We start from the raw sequence: 15,896 nt of genomic DNA, 5'->3' as shown, positions 1-15,896 counted from the left end.
AGGGTGAACTCGCCAATTTTCGGCCCTTTTCAAGCCAGATGCCAGATGACGTGTTTTGAAGTTAAGGGCCGCTGGCTCAATGGGTTTTTTGTCGCCCGATGCGATGTGAGCTTGTTGTGAGCGCCGTCAACAATCTGTTAACTTAGCAGCAAGTTCAGTGACGAGCTAATGTCAATCAAAAACCCACATTCAGCGCTTTTGTCCTCTTGCAGCACGAGCGCTTTCATCCCAGCACCGTGAACGAGGAAGAGAAATGTTCAGTGTTGAACTGATAGCGTGTTTTGCGTTAAACTGTGGCCACATTGGATGCTTGTGTAGTGCCTGCCTGTACAATCTGCATTTAATAATTACCAATAAACATGTTGACATGATTTTTCTTTACCTCTGTTGAAAGAGTGAGAAAGCGGGAGGGGGAACGAGAGGGAGGGAGAGAAAAGAAGAGCGCCCTTCATCTGCTGTGTGTTTTCTCTTCACGTCTTCATATTCTGCACACTCGCTCGAGTGTCCTGGCAAAAAGAGGCGAGGCTCTGAATCTGTAGATGAGGCTCCGCTGCAGCCTCGCAACACACAAGAAAGTGACGCCATGCACACGCGCCGCTCACGCATCCAGTGTAGCCAGCCTGTAAGTGTGACTGACACAGCAGCTGGTATTGTTGTGAAAGAATTAAATTCAACACTTGAGCGCAGCGTGACCTAAATGCATGGGGAAACAGAACTGAGATGATTTTTGGAACCAGGGAGGATTTTTGGAAGGAACCAGGTTCTTGTGGAGCGGACGCTACGAGGTGTGACGTATCACAGGGCAACCGACTCTGCCTGCCGTTTATCGAACTTGTGTGTTATCATTACTGGAGTGACACAATAAAGAGAGAGAGGAGGAAGGTTTTTTGCGTTGCGTTCGTTCAAAACTGCCTACTGCAGCTTTAAATGTGATGAATTCATGATATTAGCAGCTGTTGTGCTGGTAGAGGGGCGACCCACGCAGCTTATTATCTTAAAATAGTTCCACCTTTCCAGACTCATTAACGTCGGCTTTGCATGTGGCATTGCGGTACTTTCCGCTTCGCACCACATTTTCCTGTGCGTATCCGTGTGTGATTTCTGTCCTTTTCACTCAAAAAACAAACAGCCGTGTTGTGTTGTTTTTTTGTTGTTTTTTTTTTTAGTTTTTTAGTTTTACCTTCAGTGGACGATCCGGACAGATCGATGACCACGTACACCTTCCCCTCCGGCTCCAAGTCGATCTGCAGAGACAAAGACGGGGGAGAAACAGTAAATCAGCCGAACAGTTGGGTGCAGCAGGAGGGCCGTCCCTCCACCACAAACAAACACACCAGTGCACATGGAGGGAGGTCATTATCTCCACCACCACTACACTCAGCATTATCAGCATCACCATCTTCATCACTGCTCTCATTTCTGTGCTCAACACCATCACTTCAGACCCCATTTCCTCCTGGTATGAACATTCAACAATCTATCTGCGATCTAGATAAAGATTTCTTTTTACTGTCAGCGTTTTCTGTTGTCTCGATTCTGCTCTTGTGAGGCGATCACAATGTGTAAATTAGGTAGGTGGAGCTGGCGGACCTCTCAAGAAATATAACACATCCTACAAGGGAGGTGATGCTGCCGGATTAACACAAGTCACTGTTTTTTGTTTTGTTTTTTTTATCCAAGGAAGTGGTTGTCTTTAGCTTTTGTCCAGGCAAGTTGCAGCAGCATTTTTCGCCTCTTGTTGCTGCCTTTCTGGGGCAGGAAAAAAAACCTATTTGACCCATGAACACAATCATCACTACATCATGTAGATTCATAAGAAAGTGGTGCTGCAGAGAGAACTGTAATGGTGCTTAGTTGGACGGAAATTAATCTGCAACTGTTTTGATAATCCTTTAATCGTTTGAGTGATTTTTCAAGGACAAAAGCCAAAACATTTTATGTTCCCAGCTCCTCAAAATTTAGAGAATTGGCTGCTTTTTTTTTCCATCCAACATTACAGCGGAGTTGAGTCTCTTTTAGACTGTTGGTCCAACAAAAGGTTTGACAGCAAAACCTTGACAAGGGAACATTTTTCTCTGGCATGTACGTACACTTACAACTCTTTAGGAAGTATTAGAAACTAGTGTCGTCAAAAATATCCATACATACAGATTTTTAATATTTAAAACAGTTTTAAAACTCATTTTCTGCAGTCTTAGTACACCGATACCAGCTGAGCATTCTTACTTTTAACAGCTAACACATACTGTTGTCTTTCTGCTGTTCTCTGCTGCAAGCCAAGAAAAGGAAAAGTTACATTGTCTTGTCTTGTTTTAGTCTTGTTATATAATATGCAGGAATCCTGTATTAAAATGTCTAAAAATGACGAGACTGTTGCCATATATTTTCTGGATGTGTGTACTTACGTTATCCAAAATGTTCTCAACACTTTTTCAAACACAGAAAAAGAAATCCTGCATTTTGTTTGGTCACCTTCACTCAAATGACTGAAATCTGAAGTGACTAAAACTTTAAAATATTACCTCCTCTGTTAACGTTTGTGCCCGACTCATGTCAACAGAAGTACGATGCAGCCAGTTGGGCAGTGAGGTCCGCTCTGCTGATGCAGAGATAACATTGACCACTCGAGAGGAGATCATTTTCATACAGAGATTACTGAGGTGTAACATTAACTTTCTGCATATTGTCATAGTTAATATTATGTTACTATGAACCAGAGCAGCAATAAAAAATGTTCAGTGTCACACAACGCCTGTAAGAAAAAGGAATAAAAAACTTATTTTCATTGCAGATTAATCTGTTGATCATTTTTGTGATTAATCGATTAGTTGTTTGGTTTATAAATGGTCTTGTTTTGTCCGGTGGAAGTTATCTGTGGTGCCGTGATCCGATTTCATCCCTGTCTCCCGCCGAGCCTCGAGTCTAGACCGCTAGCTGCACGGCTAACACATGTAGTAGTACTAAGCAAACTAGCAAACTGCAGCTACAGTTAGCAGCAGTTAGCGGTTATTCTGGTGATCGCAAGCTATATATTTTCCTTGACTTGGTTGTTGAGGTGTGTTTTTTATACAGTATTAGATGTTGTGAGATCAATATGATAAAGTTCTCTTCCATTTTGACCTGGACATCATCTGAAACACAGGATTTCATCGGTCACACCTGATTTTCCGCAAGAGTATATAAATATCTGTGCAAACTTTTTGGTGCAAAAATCTGTGCTTGGTGTGAAAAAAATAAACCAGAAAATATTTATATTCAAGAAGTTGTAATCATAGAATAGTTGGCTGTTAATTTAAAGCAACACTATGTGGAAATTGGCATTTTGTGTGATTTGGCGCCCCCCACAGTTTGTGCAACTGAGTGTAACACCACTGTTGTAAATACAAATCTCAGGTCTGTAACTATTTGTCAGATGTAACGTTTGTGTTAACTACAAACAAAACTCATCACGTCAACAACGTTGTGGGTTGACAACTTGTATGTTGAAGGAAACGTTTGTAACGCTGTGATCCGACATGTTCACCCTGTTACAAGACCATCAAAATGATTTTGAAGCTGTTATTTTAAGGTAATAAAGTTACACAACGCTGCTTTAATAGCTGACAGCATTCGATTTATTGCTCCAACTCTACCTAAATATAAAAAAAATATAATACATGAAGATCTTAAATCCTTCCTTGACAAAATGTTCTTGTGCTGCTTGTGTCGAGTTTTTTTGCAGCCAACAAATCTGCAGCATTGCATGTTGGATGAAGTTTCATCCAAAGCTCTTATTTTTAGATTCGCCAGCGAGCCCAGTCCTCTGTGTGTCGACAGACTGCAAACTGGTAAAAATCAATATCTTTTGTTAGACTCGCAGGGATGTTCAGAGTTGCCAAAACACAGACTCGAGCTGTTGGAGGATAACGGAAGCAGTGATGTCACTATGACACATCCATGCTACCTGTGTTATAATCCGTTAATCCTCCGGCATAAAATTACAGCGACTTGATCAAAAAACGCAGCTCGTTCGATCGTCGCGTTCCTTCATCACTGTTTTTGATCGTTATGCTTAAATTGAAATACCAAAAAAAAATTTAAAAAAGGAGAGGAAGCTTGAAGTCATGATGAGTTCTGCGTGTCATCAAAATGGAGGCTAATTCATTCTGGGAACTTCACACGCACGCAGGACAGAGAGAACATTTGCCTGCTCAAACATCACTAGATAAGCAAACATACCATCTGCATACGCACAGACTTATTCAACAAATAATGACATCATCCCCCCGACAATATACATGCAGTTAGCGAGATTAGAGCGAGTGCAACAGAGAGAGCGAGAGAGAGAGAGACGACACAGGAAGCCAGTGAGAGAGAGAGAGTGAGAAAGAGAGGTTTAAATCCTTAGTTAAGCTCTGGGACAGCAGCCGATCCTCTTATGCAACAGTCAGACTCGCACACACAGGCAGCGACGCACACATATACGTGTCTGTACATCGCCGAACATGGGACGCACGGAAACGAGAGTGAAACAATCAGACGCCCTGCGTGCAGAGCAAACCGTCACAGCCATCAGCACCAAAATGACACACAATTATAAGATTCTCATCTCTGGGCGAAGAAGAACAAACGCAGAGTTTAGATGACGAGATGTGTTGCAGGTGTTTATTGGGTATTTGTTGCCTGAGCTGAACATATATTTCATATATAACATCTACTGCATGTCTCTCCATCCTGGGAGAGGATGTGTGGCTCTTCCTCAGGTTTCCTCCATCTTTTCTTTTCAACATGGCAAGTTTCTCCTCTCTCAAACTGATATTTTGGAGTAAAAATTTAACTCTCTGTGTCAAAAGTATTTCCATGTTCTGCTCCTTTATGCTTCCCCTCTGCTACATGATACATTTAGTTACAGACACCATATATATTGTTGTGAGAAGATGTTGCATCAGAGCCAAAGCAACACATCTTTAAAATAGTTTATTTCATCAGCAATCGGAGAGAAAAAACACCAATACAATAATCGGAAAAATGCTTAATATCTGATAATATAAAGCATATTTCCTGTTCCTTTAAGAATATGATAAAATGCTGCTGGTCCTGTTTTCCTTTGAAGTGCACTGAATGAGGTTTGCAAGATTTTAATTCTAGATGAAGTCTAGAAGAGCCGCAAACTACATCTCTAGCTCTCTTTCTCTATCCAAGTTAGCCAGGCCCTAAACCGAAAGTTAGCCAGCCCGGTTCTCACGCTTCATGTGCAGCACAACACGGACGATTTGGATACCTTCATACTTGGGAATTCGAGCACCACTGAGCAGATTAAATAGGAATGTAAGGTGCGCCATCGCAGAGACTATCCAGGTTTTGTGATACGTCCGTGGTGGAAAAACAGGAGACAGTTTTTCTCTGCCGGGTGAAACAGCTGGAAACAGCAGCGACTGAGGCAGCATATTACTAATGATTATTTTCATTACAGATACATTTGTTGGTTATTATTATCAGTCCACTAATGTATTCTTTGATGGTCATAATCAAATAGAGCTCCAAGTGACCCTTCTTCATGTCTCGATCAAACAGCAGCACAAGGATGGCCGATGATTACCTGCCTCTTACGGCTGATGAGATAATATCTTCACATTTTTACATTTTTAAAAGAGGTTCCTGTCCTGTGGTTTATGCACACCTGAGGGTAACAAAAAGGCTTAAATGAAGTGAGGCAGCAATGATGGATGATTTAATATTCGGTAGCTCCAGTAAGATTTATGGTTTGGAAGTGCTAGAGCTGTCAAATGTCTTCAGCAAGGTAACAGAAACACAATATTTCCCTCTGAAATACAGTGGAGTCGAAGCAGAAAGTGGCATTAATGGCAATGTAATAAAGTAAAGTAGAAGTCGCAGAAGTAAAGTACTTGGAAAAACTATTCCATTACAGTCCACCACTGGTCGCAGCCCTGTTGTCAAAGACAAACGACATGGAGAACGTCGGCTTGTACAGCCGAGCGTATCATCCTGTTGTTGTTGCATGTGTAACACGTAACGACTGCATGGGATTTGTGACCCATAAACGCCATCGGATTCTTGATGTCTACCCTTGAAAATGATGTGCTAATCCCCAAATGTAACCTCTTGCATAACGGACGCATCTCGGCGAGGATTTCAGCCCCCGAAAAAAAGATGGACTCGGAGTGATTTGGAACAGGGTGGAAGCAAATGGACAGCAGCATCATTGATTTAGCGCTCAGGTCCTGAGGTGGCACGCCGGCCAAAAAAAAAGAAACTGCTCTGTTCTCTCATTACCAGTCAGCGGCCACTTGGGCTGTGAGCTCCTTTTTCTCATCCAAATCAATCAGAATTTACTACTACATGGGTTTTTTGAAGAGGAATTAGTCCGTGCCAGTGTTAAACATTGTGCCAAAAAAAAAAAAAAAATCTCGAATAAACACTGCTGAAATGTTATTCTTGGCAGGCGGGTTGAAGAATCTCTTCAGCTGCATTAGCACCATCGTTTGATAGTAAAAAACCCATCACACGGTGCATTTTTAGACGGGTTAGGCAGGTAGCGATCACAGGTGTGTGTCCCCACTACTGCAGCTGTTAACTGCAAACAAGTGCTTTCTTTACTCGAGCACATTTGTTCAGAGCGGGAATAAAAATGTTTGATGGAGTAACTTCATCTAAAAGGCTTCCCACAGACACTTAAATCATAATTATTGCATTTTTTTTGATGTGCTGAATATCTGGAAAATATCAGAGATGGAAGTTTGAGGTAATTTACTCGAGTATTTCTTTTTGTTACTTCCACATATTGTTTTTTTTTTTTACTCCACTACATTTAAATGTTTTGTCCCAAAAGGAAAACTTTGTCAAAGTCCGTTTTAATTTTCATTTAATTCTTTTCTTATTGCAGCAAAACATTATTATAAATCTGAGCAACACTGCCATAAAAACCTGTCCTAAAAGTTGCACCGCGCACCTGACAAACATTTGTACGCAGCCTACGTAGCCAAAATTAACCGAACGCAAAAAAGTGGACTTCTGCACTATTACAGCTGTTTTACACTTTAAATTGGCAGTTCTGTTGGATCACAGTCCAGGAAAACATTTTAAAGTTTGGTCATAAATCAATTAAATGACTCAGAGACACACAACAGTGTGAAAGTGAAGGTCCACTCAGATCAATTGTTATTTAACTTAAATTTTTTTTGCTTTATAAGAAAGAAAATCCTCTAATACTAATAACATTTTTTGTATTTAATGACACCTTCACCACTAAGAACTGTATTCACATGTTGTATTGATTTTAGTAATTCATTTTAAATAAATAAATGTAGCAGCTACCAAACCTGGTGTGAATAATATTTACACAACTCTTCAAAGGTGCGACTGTCAACACGGCTGATGGTTTCATTCCATTCAGCTTTCTCAGAGAGCCGTGCCAACGAGCCACAATTCAGAACGGGGATTAACACCTGTGTTTATTCAAAAAAAAAAAGGTGTATGTGACAATGACAGCTGTAACAAACATTAGTAATGTAACGTTACATAACGTGGTTTCCTTCTGTCATGTTAGTTCCAGGACTTCAGTCTTGTCTTCGCCCTCAGATAACAAACAGAGCCGACGTTAATGTTACGAGTTACACCTGCGCTTGTCCTGCTCTGACACGTCAACATGTCCGCCGGGAAGACGCTCCGGAGTATTTACTGTGACTCTAAACTCACCTGTCTCACCTGTCTGTCATTAACCCCGCCCTTCAACAGGTAATTCAGGATAAATCAAACACTAATACACCTGTGATGTTTTGAAAAGACATCCCTCAGGTCGCGCGGGGGAACTCTGCTGGGCCCGACTTCAGGTGCATTGATTAGTTTAATCGTAAAGAGTCTAATAGTCAGCTCATGTCCAGTCAGGGTTCAATACACACTGGGAGCTTCATTAAAGCCGCACTGATCAATATTTCTATACTAACAATGGATGAAAAGACTACGTGTGTGAAAGAATAGCTTGTGGGAATATATTTAGATATTATTATTGTCCAACTGAGAAGCTTTCACCTCACTGTCTTTTTGTTTTCTGCCCACAGACTGTCACTTTCAGCCACAGCGGCTGTTTTTAGTAAAACAAAGTGTTGATAAACCCACTGAACCGGACCCGCCCAGCACCAGACAGTACAGGCAGGGCTTTTTCTTTTTTAATTTATCGACAGTATTATGTTGTGGTCTCTCTCTTGTGACAGATGTACTTATTTTGGACAAAAGCATCTGCTAAATGCCCTAAATGTAAATGTAAATGTGTTCAAATTAACATTGAAAAATTGATGGAAATGAGCTCAACCACTGAAATCATAAACCCTGATCGTTTTTTGTTTGTTTTTTTTCTCTTGTGCCGACTTGTCCACATGCAAAGAAGAAAAAAACAAACTCTTCTAAGAGGACACAATCAGCTTAAAGGAAGCAAGGGCACTTCCAGGAAGATCAGCTGACTGGTCCTGAAGTTAAACACTGGAGATTCTCGTTTATTTTCTTTGTCAGAGTTCCTTTATCGATTTGTCTGGAAAGACGGTTTACACGGGACAGATTTGGGAACCCAAACTTTGGGAGAAATTGAATATCATATTTCTTTTGTTGTGAACTCCTGACTCCTCAAACAGATATATGTAACATCTGATCTGAGTAATTTACATGAAATAATCACTTGAACAGATCGGAACTTGACAAGCACAAGGTCTTCCTCCTCTTTTAGTCGCCTATACAAGCTGTAAATTATCTAATGCTGCCGGACTGTGGATTTGGTTGTGAAGGGTTGGATTATGTTCGACAGTCCAAATTATGTTTCTACTGACGCCTTGAAGTTCCAAGCTGTTGTTGTAAAATACCTCCATCTATTTAAAGAAGAATAAAAACCATCTGATGATCTTTATCGTCTTATATCATATATATTATACTCTGAGTACATTTCAGAGCCGTCAGAATCAGCAGAACTCAACTGACATTTGTATTTGATTATTTTATGAATAAACATTTACAAAATCATGAAATATATCAGAGCTGCAACTTATGAGGATTTACGAGTTGGCTGTCTTGGTGGTTTTGTTAAGTCTTGAGTGAAAAGAGTCCCAACACCAAAAGAAATTCAGTGTTCACCATCTTTTTCTAACAAGTGGCTCAAACCATTAATTAGTCATTACGTGTACTTTCAGCCAGGTAATGGAGTAATTGTTTCGGCACTAATAAAATCACATTCACCATGAGAGTAAAGACTGTATCCACCCCACCACCTTCTGTTAAATGGATTGTAACGTGACTTGGAGTTAACCTGAGTTCAGACACACACACACACACACACACGAATGCAACTGAGGCTTCCCCGCCCGACAACAGAAGATGGGAGGAGAGAGAGAGAGAGCTGGAGAATCTAGTTCGCCTCATTAATCTTGTTAGGCCAATTAGGACACTGATACAGCCAGAGAGACGGATAACTTCACAAACCCTCCTCTCTCTCTCTCTCTCTCTCTCACACACACACAAACACACACGCACAATCGCACATAAGATACAGGAAGCCGAGATCGTTTGTGAGTTCTGTGATGGGGAAGGTTGACGTTAAACACACATGCCGCCCTTAACTTTCTCTCGCTGTTCGTCACCGTCACAACACGTACGAACGGCAGATAGAACAGAGAAGCACGCGCGCCATATGCATCGGCGCAGAGAGGCACTCAACCAGGCAGACGGGGGCACTCAGAGCTTGCGTCATATCAATACTGCGGAGCTAACCCCCTCCCACTCTCCGTCCAACCAGACAGCTCTCTCTGTCTCTCTCAGGAGCGTTTAGTCTCAGTGACAGCCTCCCACATCCATCTGTCAAATAACAAATTTTCGGCTTCGAGAGAGCTCGACCGCGTCCAACACAATAACGTGTGTGTGTGTGTGTGTGTGTGTGTGTGTGTGTGTGTGTGTGTGTGTTTGTCCTTTTATCACTCAGCGAGTCAAGCATGTCCGTCTGCACACGCACACACACACACAGGAGGCCCATGCTGAGTGAGACAGCATGAGAGTCATGCATCTTTAATGTAACATCACAGACGGCTAATAATGTAAGAAGAGCTGAGCCGTGTGGCGGTGGTGAAGAGGAGGAGGAGGAGGAGGACGGGGGGGGGAATTCAACAAAGCCCGGCCCCTTCTCTCTGTGCAACGAACAACGGGTCCAACGGTCCAGTGGAATCAAGCAGACAGGAGGAGAATTAGATTTTGAAGATCGGACATTCCCCCCCGATCGAATCGTCCTGTCTGTTCAGTCGTCTCACCGACAGTGGAGGCGAAGCGTGTGTGATATATCCAGATGGACTGGCAGACGGCCTAATGAGCAGCCTCTGTAGATCAGACGCTCGTCACTGTTGGATCCATCTACATGAAAGCACACTTCACAGAGACTCGAGCTGCAGGGGAGAAAGTTCTGTCCTCTTGCTCAGCAATTTGAGGAAAACTGAATTTATATTGTGATTTTTTTTATCTACCAGAAGTCTATAAAAACACTGTTTTAGCTCACGTTTGCAATATTAAATTAGTTACATTACTATGACTCACATATAATGATACTTGTAGTGGCTATCTTTACTTTCATATTTGTCTTTTCTTCATTTCTTCCTACCATAACTACATAATATGGAGGACATGAGACTGCTTTTACACTTCGAGTCGGCTTGGCATGGCAGACAACGACTGTGGCGAACAACCGTGTTGTTTGTCCATCACACAGCAGCAAACTTCATAATAAAATTCCACTTCCTATTGATCACGACAAGGCAGGCTGGTTAGCCTAGCTTAGCTCAAACACTGAAAACAAATGGAAATAGCTAGCTTTGTTCTGTCCAAAGCTCTGAAAATCCACTTACTAGCACCGCTAAAGCTTCTAATTAACATGGGATATCTATAAGTCGTTTTTTTTTTTTTACATTTCATTTTTTGTATGGTTAAAACAAACATTTGCTCAGCAAGGCTAACCTGCTATTGGCTGTGGCTTTACATTTAATGGAAGAGTTTGACAATGGTATCAATCTTGTTCTTATCTATCTATCTATCTATCTATCTATCTATCTATCTATCTATCTATCTATCTATCTATCTATCTATCTGTCTATCTATCTAAAAACGAATGGGACTGTTCGTTAAACCTCAGCCGGCCTCCAGACTAACTGCTAGCTACCTGTAAGACAATGAAATGATGCGATTAGATTAGATGTTTAAACTTCAAAACAATACAATCTGTCTCAACATGATGTTTAACTACACCTGACTAGGACTGCAGATGCTGGAAATTTTAAGTGTTTTTTCAGCTCAAATCAATAGTCGCCAATACTTCTTTTATATTCTTACATTTTGTGAAAATGACGTACTTCCTGTTTCGTTGATGGCGGAAATAAAATATGTGTAAATTTGTTCTTTTTACACTAACAAACAGTCTCGTGGGGTCACAGAGAGAGAACGAGGACAAACAGTGTGGATTTCACCTGCCGTCCCAGCGCTCTCAAATATCCTCCCATTTCTTCCCTTTCACTGAGAACATGTATTAAACACCCTCCGGCATCCACTCACACACCAAAGGTTGACCTGATTTGGCATCAGTGGGCAGAGCACCGTGCCTGTCTTTGTGTGTGTGTGTGTGTGCGTATTGTCATGGTGGCAACAGCACATCTTAAATCCAGTCTGCCCTACTTAACCAGCAGGTCACCACAAAGGGGGTGGAGCCTGTGATGCCATGTAACTTGCTTTGGTGAGGGAGTGGAGTCTGAGCACTGAGGAGGAAAGAAAGGGATGATGACAACATGGCCGTGACCTCGATGACCATCAGTCACGTCTTGGCTAACGGCGAGGAGCTGCTTGGTAAACTACTGGACCTTTGCAAGGTTTCAGTTCTGGGTTTTGGTGGACATTAAACAAGACGTCGACTGTTAGTGCTATTCTTTCTACTTAAGTGATTTCACCGTCTTATACTAGATCAGTTTAACGACGAACTGCAACTTTCTATAGTCGACAAATTATCTTTTTAAATTGATAAGCATTGTGTGTAATCATGGCACGATTCAAACAGGATCACAAAACTATTTGTCTCTCGCCTTCAACCAGCGTTTGTGTTTTGTTTTGTTTTTTTACATAAGGTCCCACGGTGGTCCACTGAGAAGGATGTGATTTTGCCCCTGTGGGCAAATCCACCTGTCATGGTGATTTCATTTAAATTACCTGATTGAACCACTAAATGTCATCATCTTTAATGACAGTTCTATGTGGCCTAGCATATGTACAGTGGCTGTTAGCAACCATGACACTTGTACGGTAAAAATAGCTAATTCAGACTAAAGGTGTATTACATAAAAAGATATCAGTGTTGGTTTACCGTGGGCTCAGATGTTAATTAAGCTGTTTTTGTGTTGATATATTTTGTTTGTTTACCGTTTGGTGACCGTCCTCTAATTATAGCTCGTCGGTCATTAATCCTGACTCTTAAGTACGGGCATGTGAGTGTGTTGATGCCAAGTGTCAAACAGTGGCAGGCTGGCATACACTGTGTGGTCATCACATCTCTGACTGAGTCCTAGAAGCAGCCTCTCAGCTCTCAACCACCAGCCCGGCATATTTACATGTACACAGAGCTCATTTCTACACCTCATCTCCTTCATAGCTGGCTTCCTCTTTTCCACAGCCTTCTCCTCTTTCCTCTCCAATGTGATTGTATTTAACCTTGAACCTCCCTCATTCTCTTATTTCTTAATAATAAACCTTGCAGATGTGTCATGAAATCTACCAGTCGCTACCACAATCCTAGCGATCCTGTACGTTGTCTTGACAAGATATAAAACAGTATAGCACAAAAAATACAGATTAGTGTAATCATTTTTGCTGTGAAAAGTCTAGTTTGTAACATTTCAAGTAATTATCCCATCTTTAGCTTGTCTTTTCTTGCTAGCTATCACAATATTTGATACCATAGCTAACAGGCTGACAAACCGATTCTTCCTGCTAGCTGACACAAAATTTGATTTTCAAACGTGACAAGCTAACACGCTGTTAAACACTAATATACTGTTTCTATTGTTTCAACTAACATAAAATCAGATAGCAAACAAGTTCACAGTGTTTCACAAACAGCCTTTAGTGGTTTTATCTTGCTAGCTAGCACAACATCAGCTGTGACAGTTAGCAAGCTAATGAACTGCTACCATAACTACATACCTCGGCACATGTCATCGCAAAAAGGTTAAACAAAACAAAAAGTTTTGTTAGCCAACACAAACTTCGATGCCACAGATAACAGGACAACAAACTGATTGTATCTTGCTAGCAGAAACATAATGAGACTCAATTGCTAACAAGCTAACAAATCTGACATCTGGTTTTATCTTGCTAGCTAACACAACATCAGATGCTATAACCAACAAGCTAACAAACTGGTTGTATCTTGATAGCAAAATCAGATACCAGAGATAACAAGCTAACAGAATATTATCCTGCTAACAAAACAAGTGTTTGGTTGTTTTTTTTTAGAGCAAAATAAGATACTGCTCAGTTGCTCAGTTTTGCTCATGTGAGACTGCTTTTTCACGTGATGTTCCCTCCAGCAATTTTCATCATGGCGAGTGTCCAAGAGTATCAAGGTGATTCAGTTACAATTATGAAATTTAACTGACGGGGATCCTCCTACACACAGCTTCACATTAAACACATGTTACTATCAACTATAACATATAGTATTAATTTAAGCTACTTATTTAAAAGTGAAAAGTAAAAGTTGAGTTCCTGTAAGCTGCAGTAATCATCCTTTGCATGTCTCAGTCTCTGACATACCACAGTGTCCACAGGAATGTACAGACACATTTTCGTTTACAGTGGTATGTGTCCAGCCTCTATATAAAGGCAGATGCATGGCATTTTTATTTACAAAACACATTTCACCACATGCCAACTCAATTTGTTTATGTGGAAAAAACAACAGGTAACTCACAGAGAACACACACAAACTACACCATGTGGGAGCAAGAGCTGGATTAACATATTGCTCTTGACAGTGAACACAAACAAAAAAGGTAAGTTGTGTCAATGTTGGTCTGAAAAGCAGCTCTACAGTGTGATAAATGATTACAGTAAACATATGGGGTCAAAAGGACGTCTGTCTGTGATTTTTGAGAAAATTTGGGTAAATAACTGAATAAAATATCTGTAAACACTGTGAACATGTTGCATTTAGCTAAATTTACGATCTCTACAATTAAATTAAGTAAAATGGACTTTCCCTTAAAGTACAGACATGCAGCACAATTATCCCTCCTTAGTTTTTCTACCTTTGAAGGCCCTCAATTTAAAAGTATCCTGACTTCTCAGAGAACCACAGAGGAACTGTTCTACCCTCCCTCGAACTCCCCCAACTCTCACCTACCCATCTTTCTCTCTCTCTCTCTCTCTCTCTCTCCCCCTCTCTGGTGTTTCTGTGGGTGAGAGGCTGTCACCAAGGGGACGGGCTGTCATTGTCACCATGGGGATGGGCTCCGCCGAGCATCTCAATTACTGCGTGGGACAATTAATAAGCATCAAAGCCTGGTTAATATTTCACCGGCGGGCACAGAGCGGCAGCCCGGCCCCAACAGCGCTCGGGTCCACAGGAGATGTATCATGGAGAGGTGGTGGAAGACAAAAGGGGAACAGGAAGCAGACAGGATGGGAATAACAGCGCCGAGACGAGAGGGATGATGAGATGAGTGAAGCAGCAGAAGGCCGGAGGAAGTGAGAAAGACGAGCCTCAGTTTTCATCCGAGCGGCAGAAAGTGTCACGTTTTGTTTCAAGCTCATGGCATCATACCGAGGAATGTTATCTTTACTGTAATATTTTGATATTTAAGGAAAAAAACAAAAGGTCGCGTGGATCCATCCGCTGGGGACCATGAATATCCATGGCTTGATCGTGGTGGATTTATGGGACAATAAGGAAAGGAGATAATCGTGAATATCCTCCTCCTCTAGATCACAGATATGAAGTCAATATTGGTTTCAGGTTTCTTTTGAATTGACTGAGTCTGTCATGACTGACGACAAGCTTGTATCCACAAAAAAAACAAGTTAAACTGGATGTGTGTAAACACTACGGACCATTGATTCATCTTTTATTTGTGCAAGAGGACCTTCTGATTTTATGATTTATGATTACTTATGTAAGAAAAATGATGTTCGTCCAATCTGTGATGCAATTAAAATATATGTTTCCTTACCAAATGAAAAGTTAAAGTGAAATTTGATTGATCCGACTCTGACAGACTACTGTATTTACCACCATATTACACTTCCCAACAATTCCATGTTGACTCTGAACTTCCAATCCTCCCCACTGGAGACTGAATACGAGTGAATGGAGGCTGGAGGAAGCAACAAGCGAGGCAGGAAGAGGAAGATGATAGGAAAAACGAAGGGAAACGGGAGGGAAGAGTTTAGAGGGGAATCTCTGCCGGAGAGGGGAGGATGCCTCCCGTGTCTGGGAGGCAGAAGTGGAGACTAATGGAGTAATGAAGGGAGGAGGACGGAGGGGAGGGACCGTGTCGCTGTGAGGCAGATGTATCGACGCGCCGGCTGGCTGATCGATGAGATGCGGTCAATCAACAGAGTGATCCATACATGCTCTGACCTTACTCTGAATGGCTGAGGGGACAAGGCTGCACCGATATAGTATAATATTACATAACCATACACCAATTTACCCGCCCAACAACCCCAACAAGCGAACAGTTCGGTTTTGCATGTGTTGCTTTCGTGGACAAAGCTTTCAATGACATTTTAACCATACTGCGGTTTGAGATTCACCACAATGAACATTTTGTTGCCTCTCATCACATTACGTCATGGTCATATGTTAATCCAGCTGAGAGCAGGGTCTGTATTAA

The 15,896-nt window shown here is 41.5% G+C and overlaps 1 protein-coding gene across 1 annotated transcript in view; it reads right to left on the bottom strand.

Annotated features, from left to right (window-relative positions):
* prkcea (protein kinase C, epsilon a) overlaps positions 1-15,896 on the bottom strand; it is a 34,932-nt gene that overhangs the window by 15,391 nt on the left and 3,645 nt on the right. The window contains exon 2 of the mRNA XM_037082074.1: positions 1,181-1,244. Within this exon, the coding sequence (XP_036937969.1) occupies positions 1,181-1,244 (64 nt within the window). The remainder of the gene's footprint in view (positions 1-1,180; positions 1,245-15,896) is intronic.

This window comes from Acanthopagrus latus, chromosome 20 (assembly GCF_904848185.1).
Source record: "Acanthopagrus latus isolate v.2019 chromosome 20, fAcaLat1.1, whole genome shotgun sequence".
NCBI classification, from domain to species: Eukaryota; Metazoa; Chordata; class Actinopteri; order Spariformes; family Sparidae; genus Acanthopagrus; species Acanthopagrus latus.
This window is presented reverse-complemented; position numbering and strand designations above follow the sequence as displayed.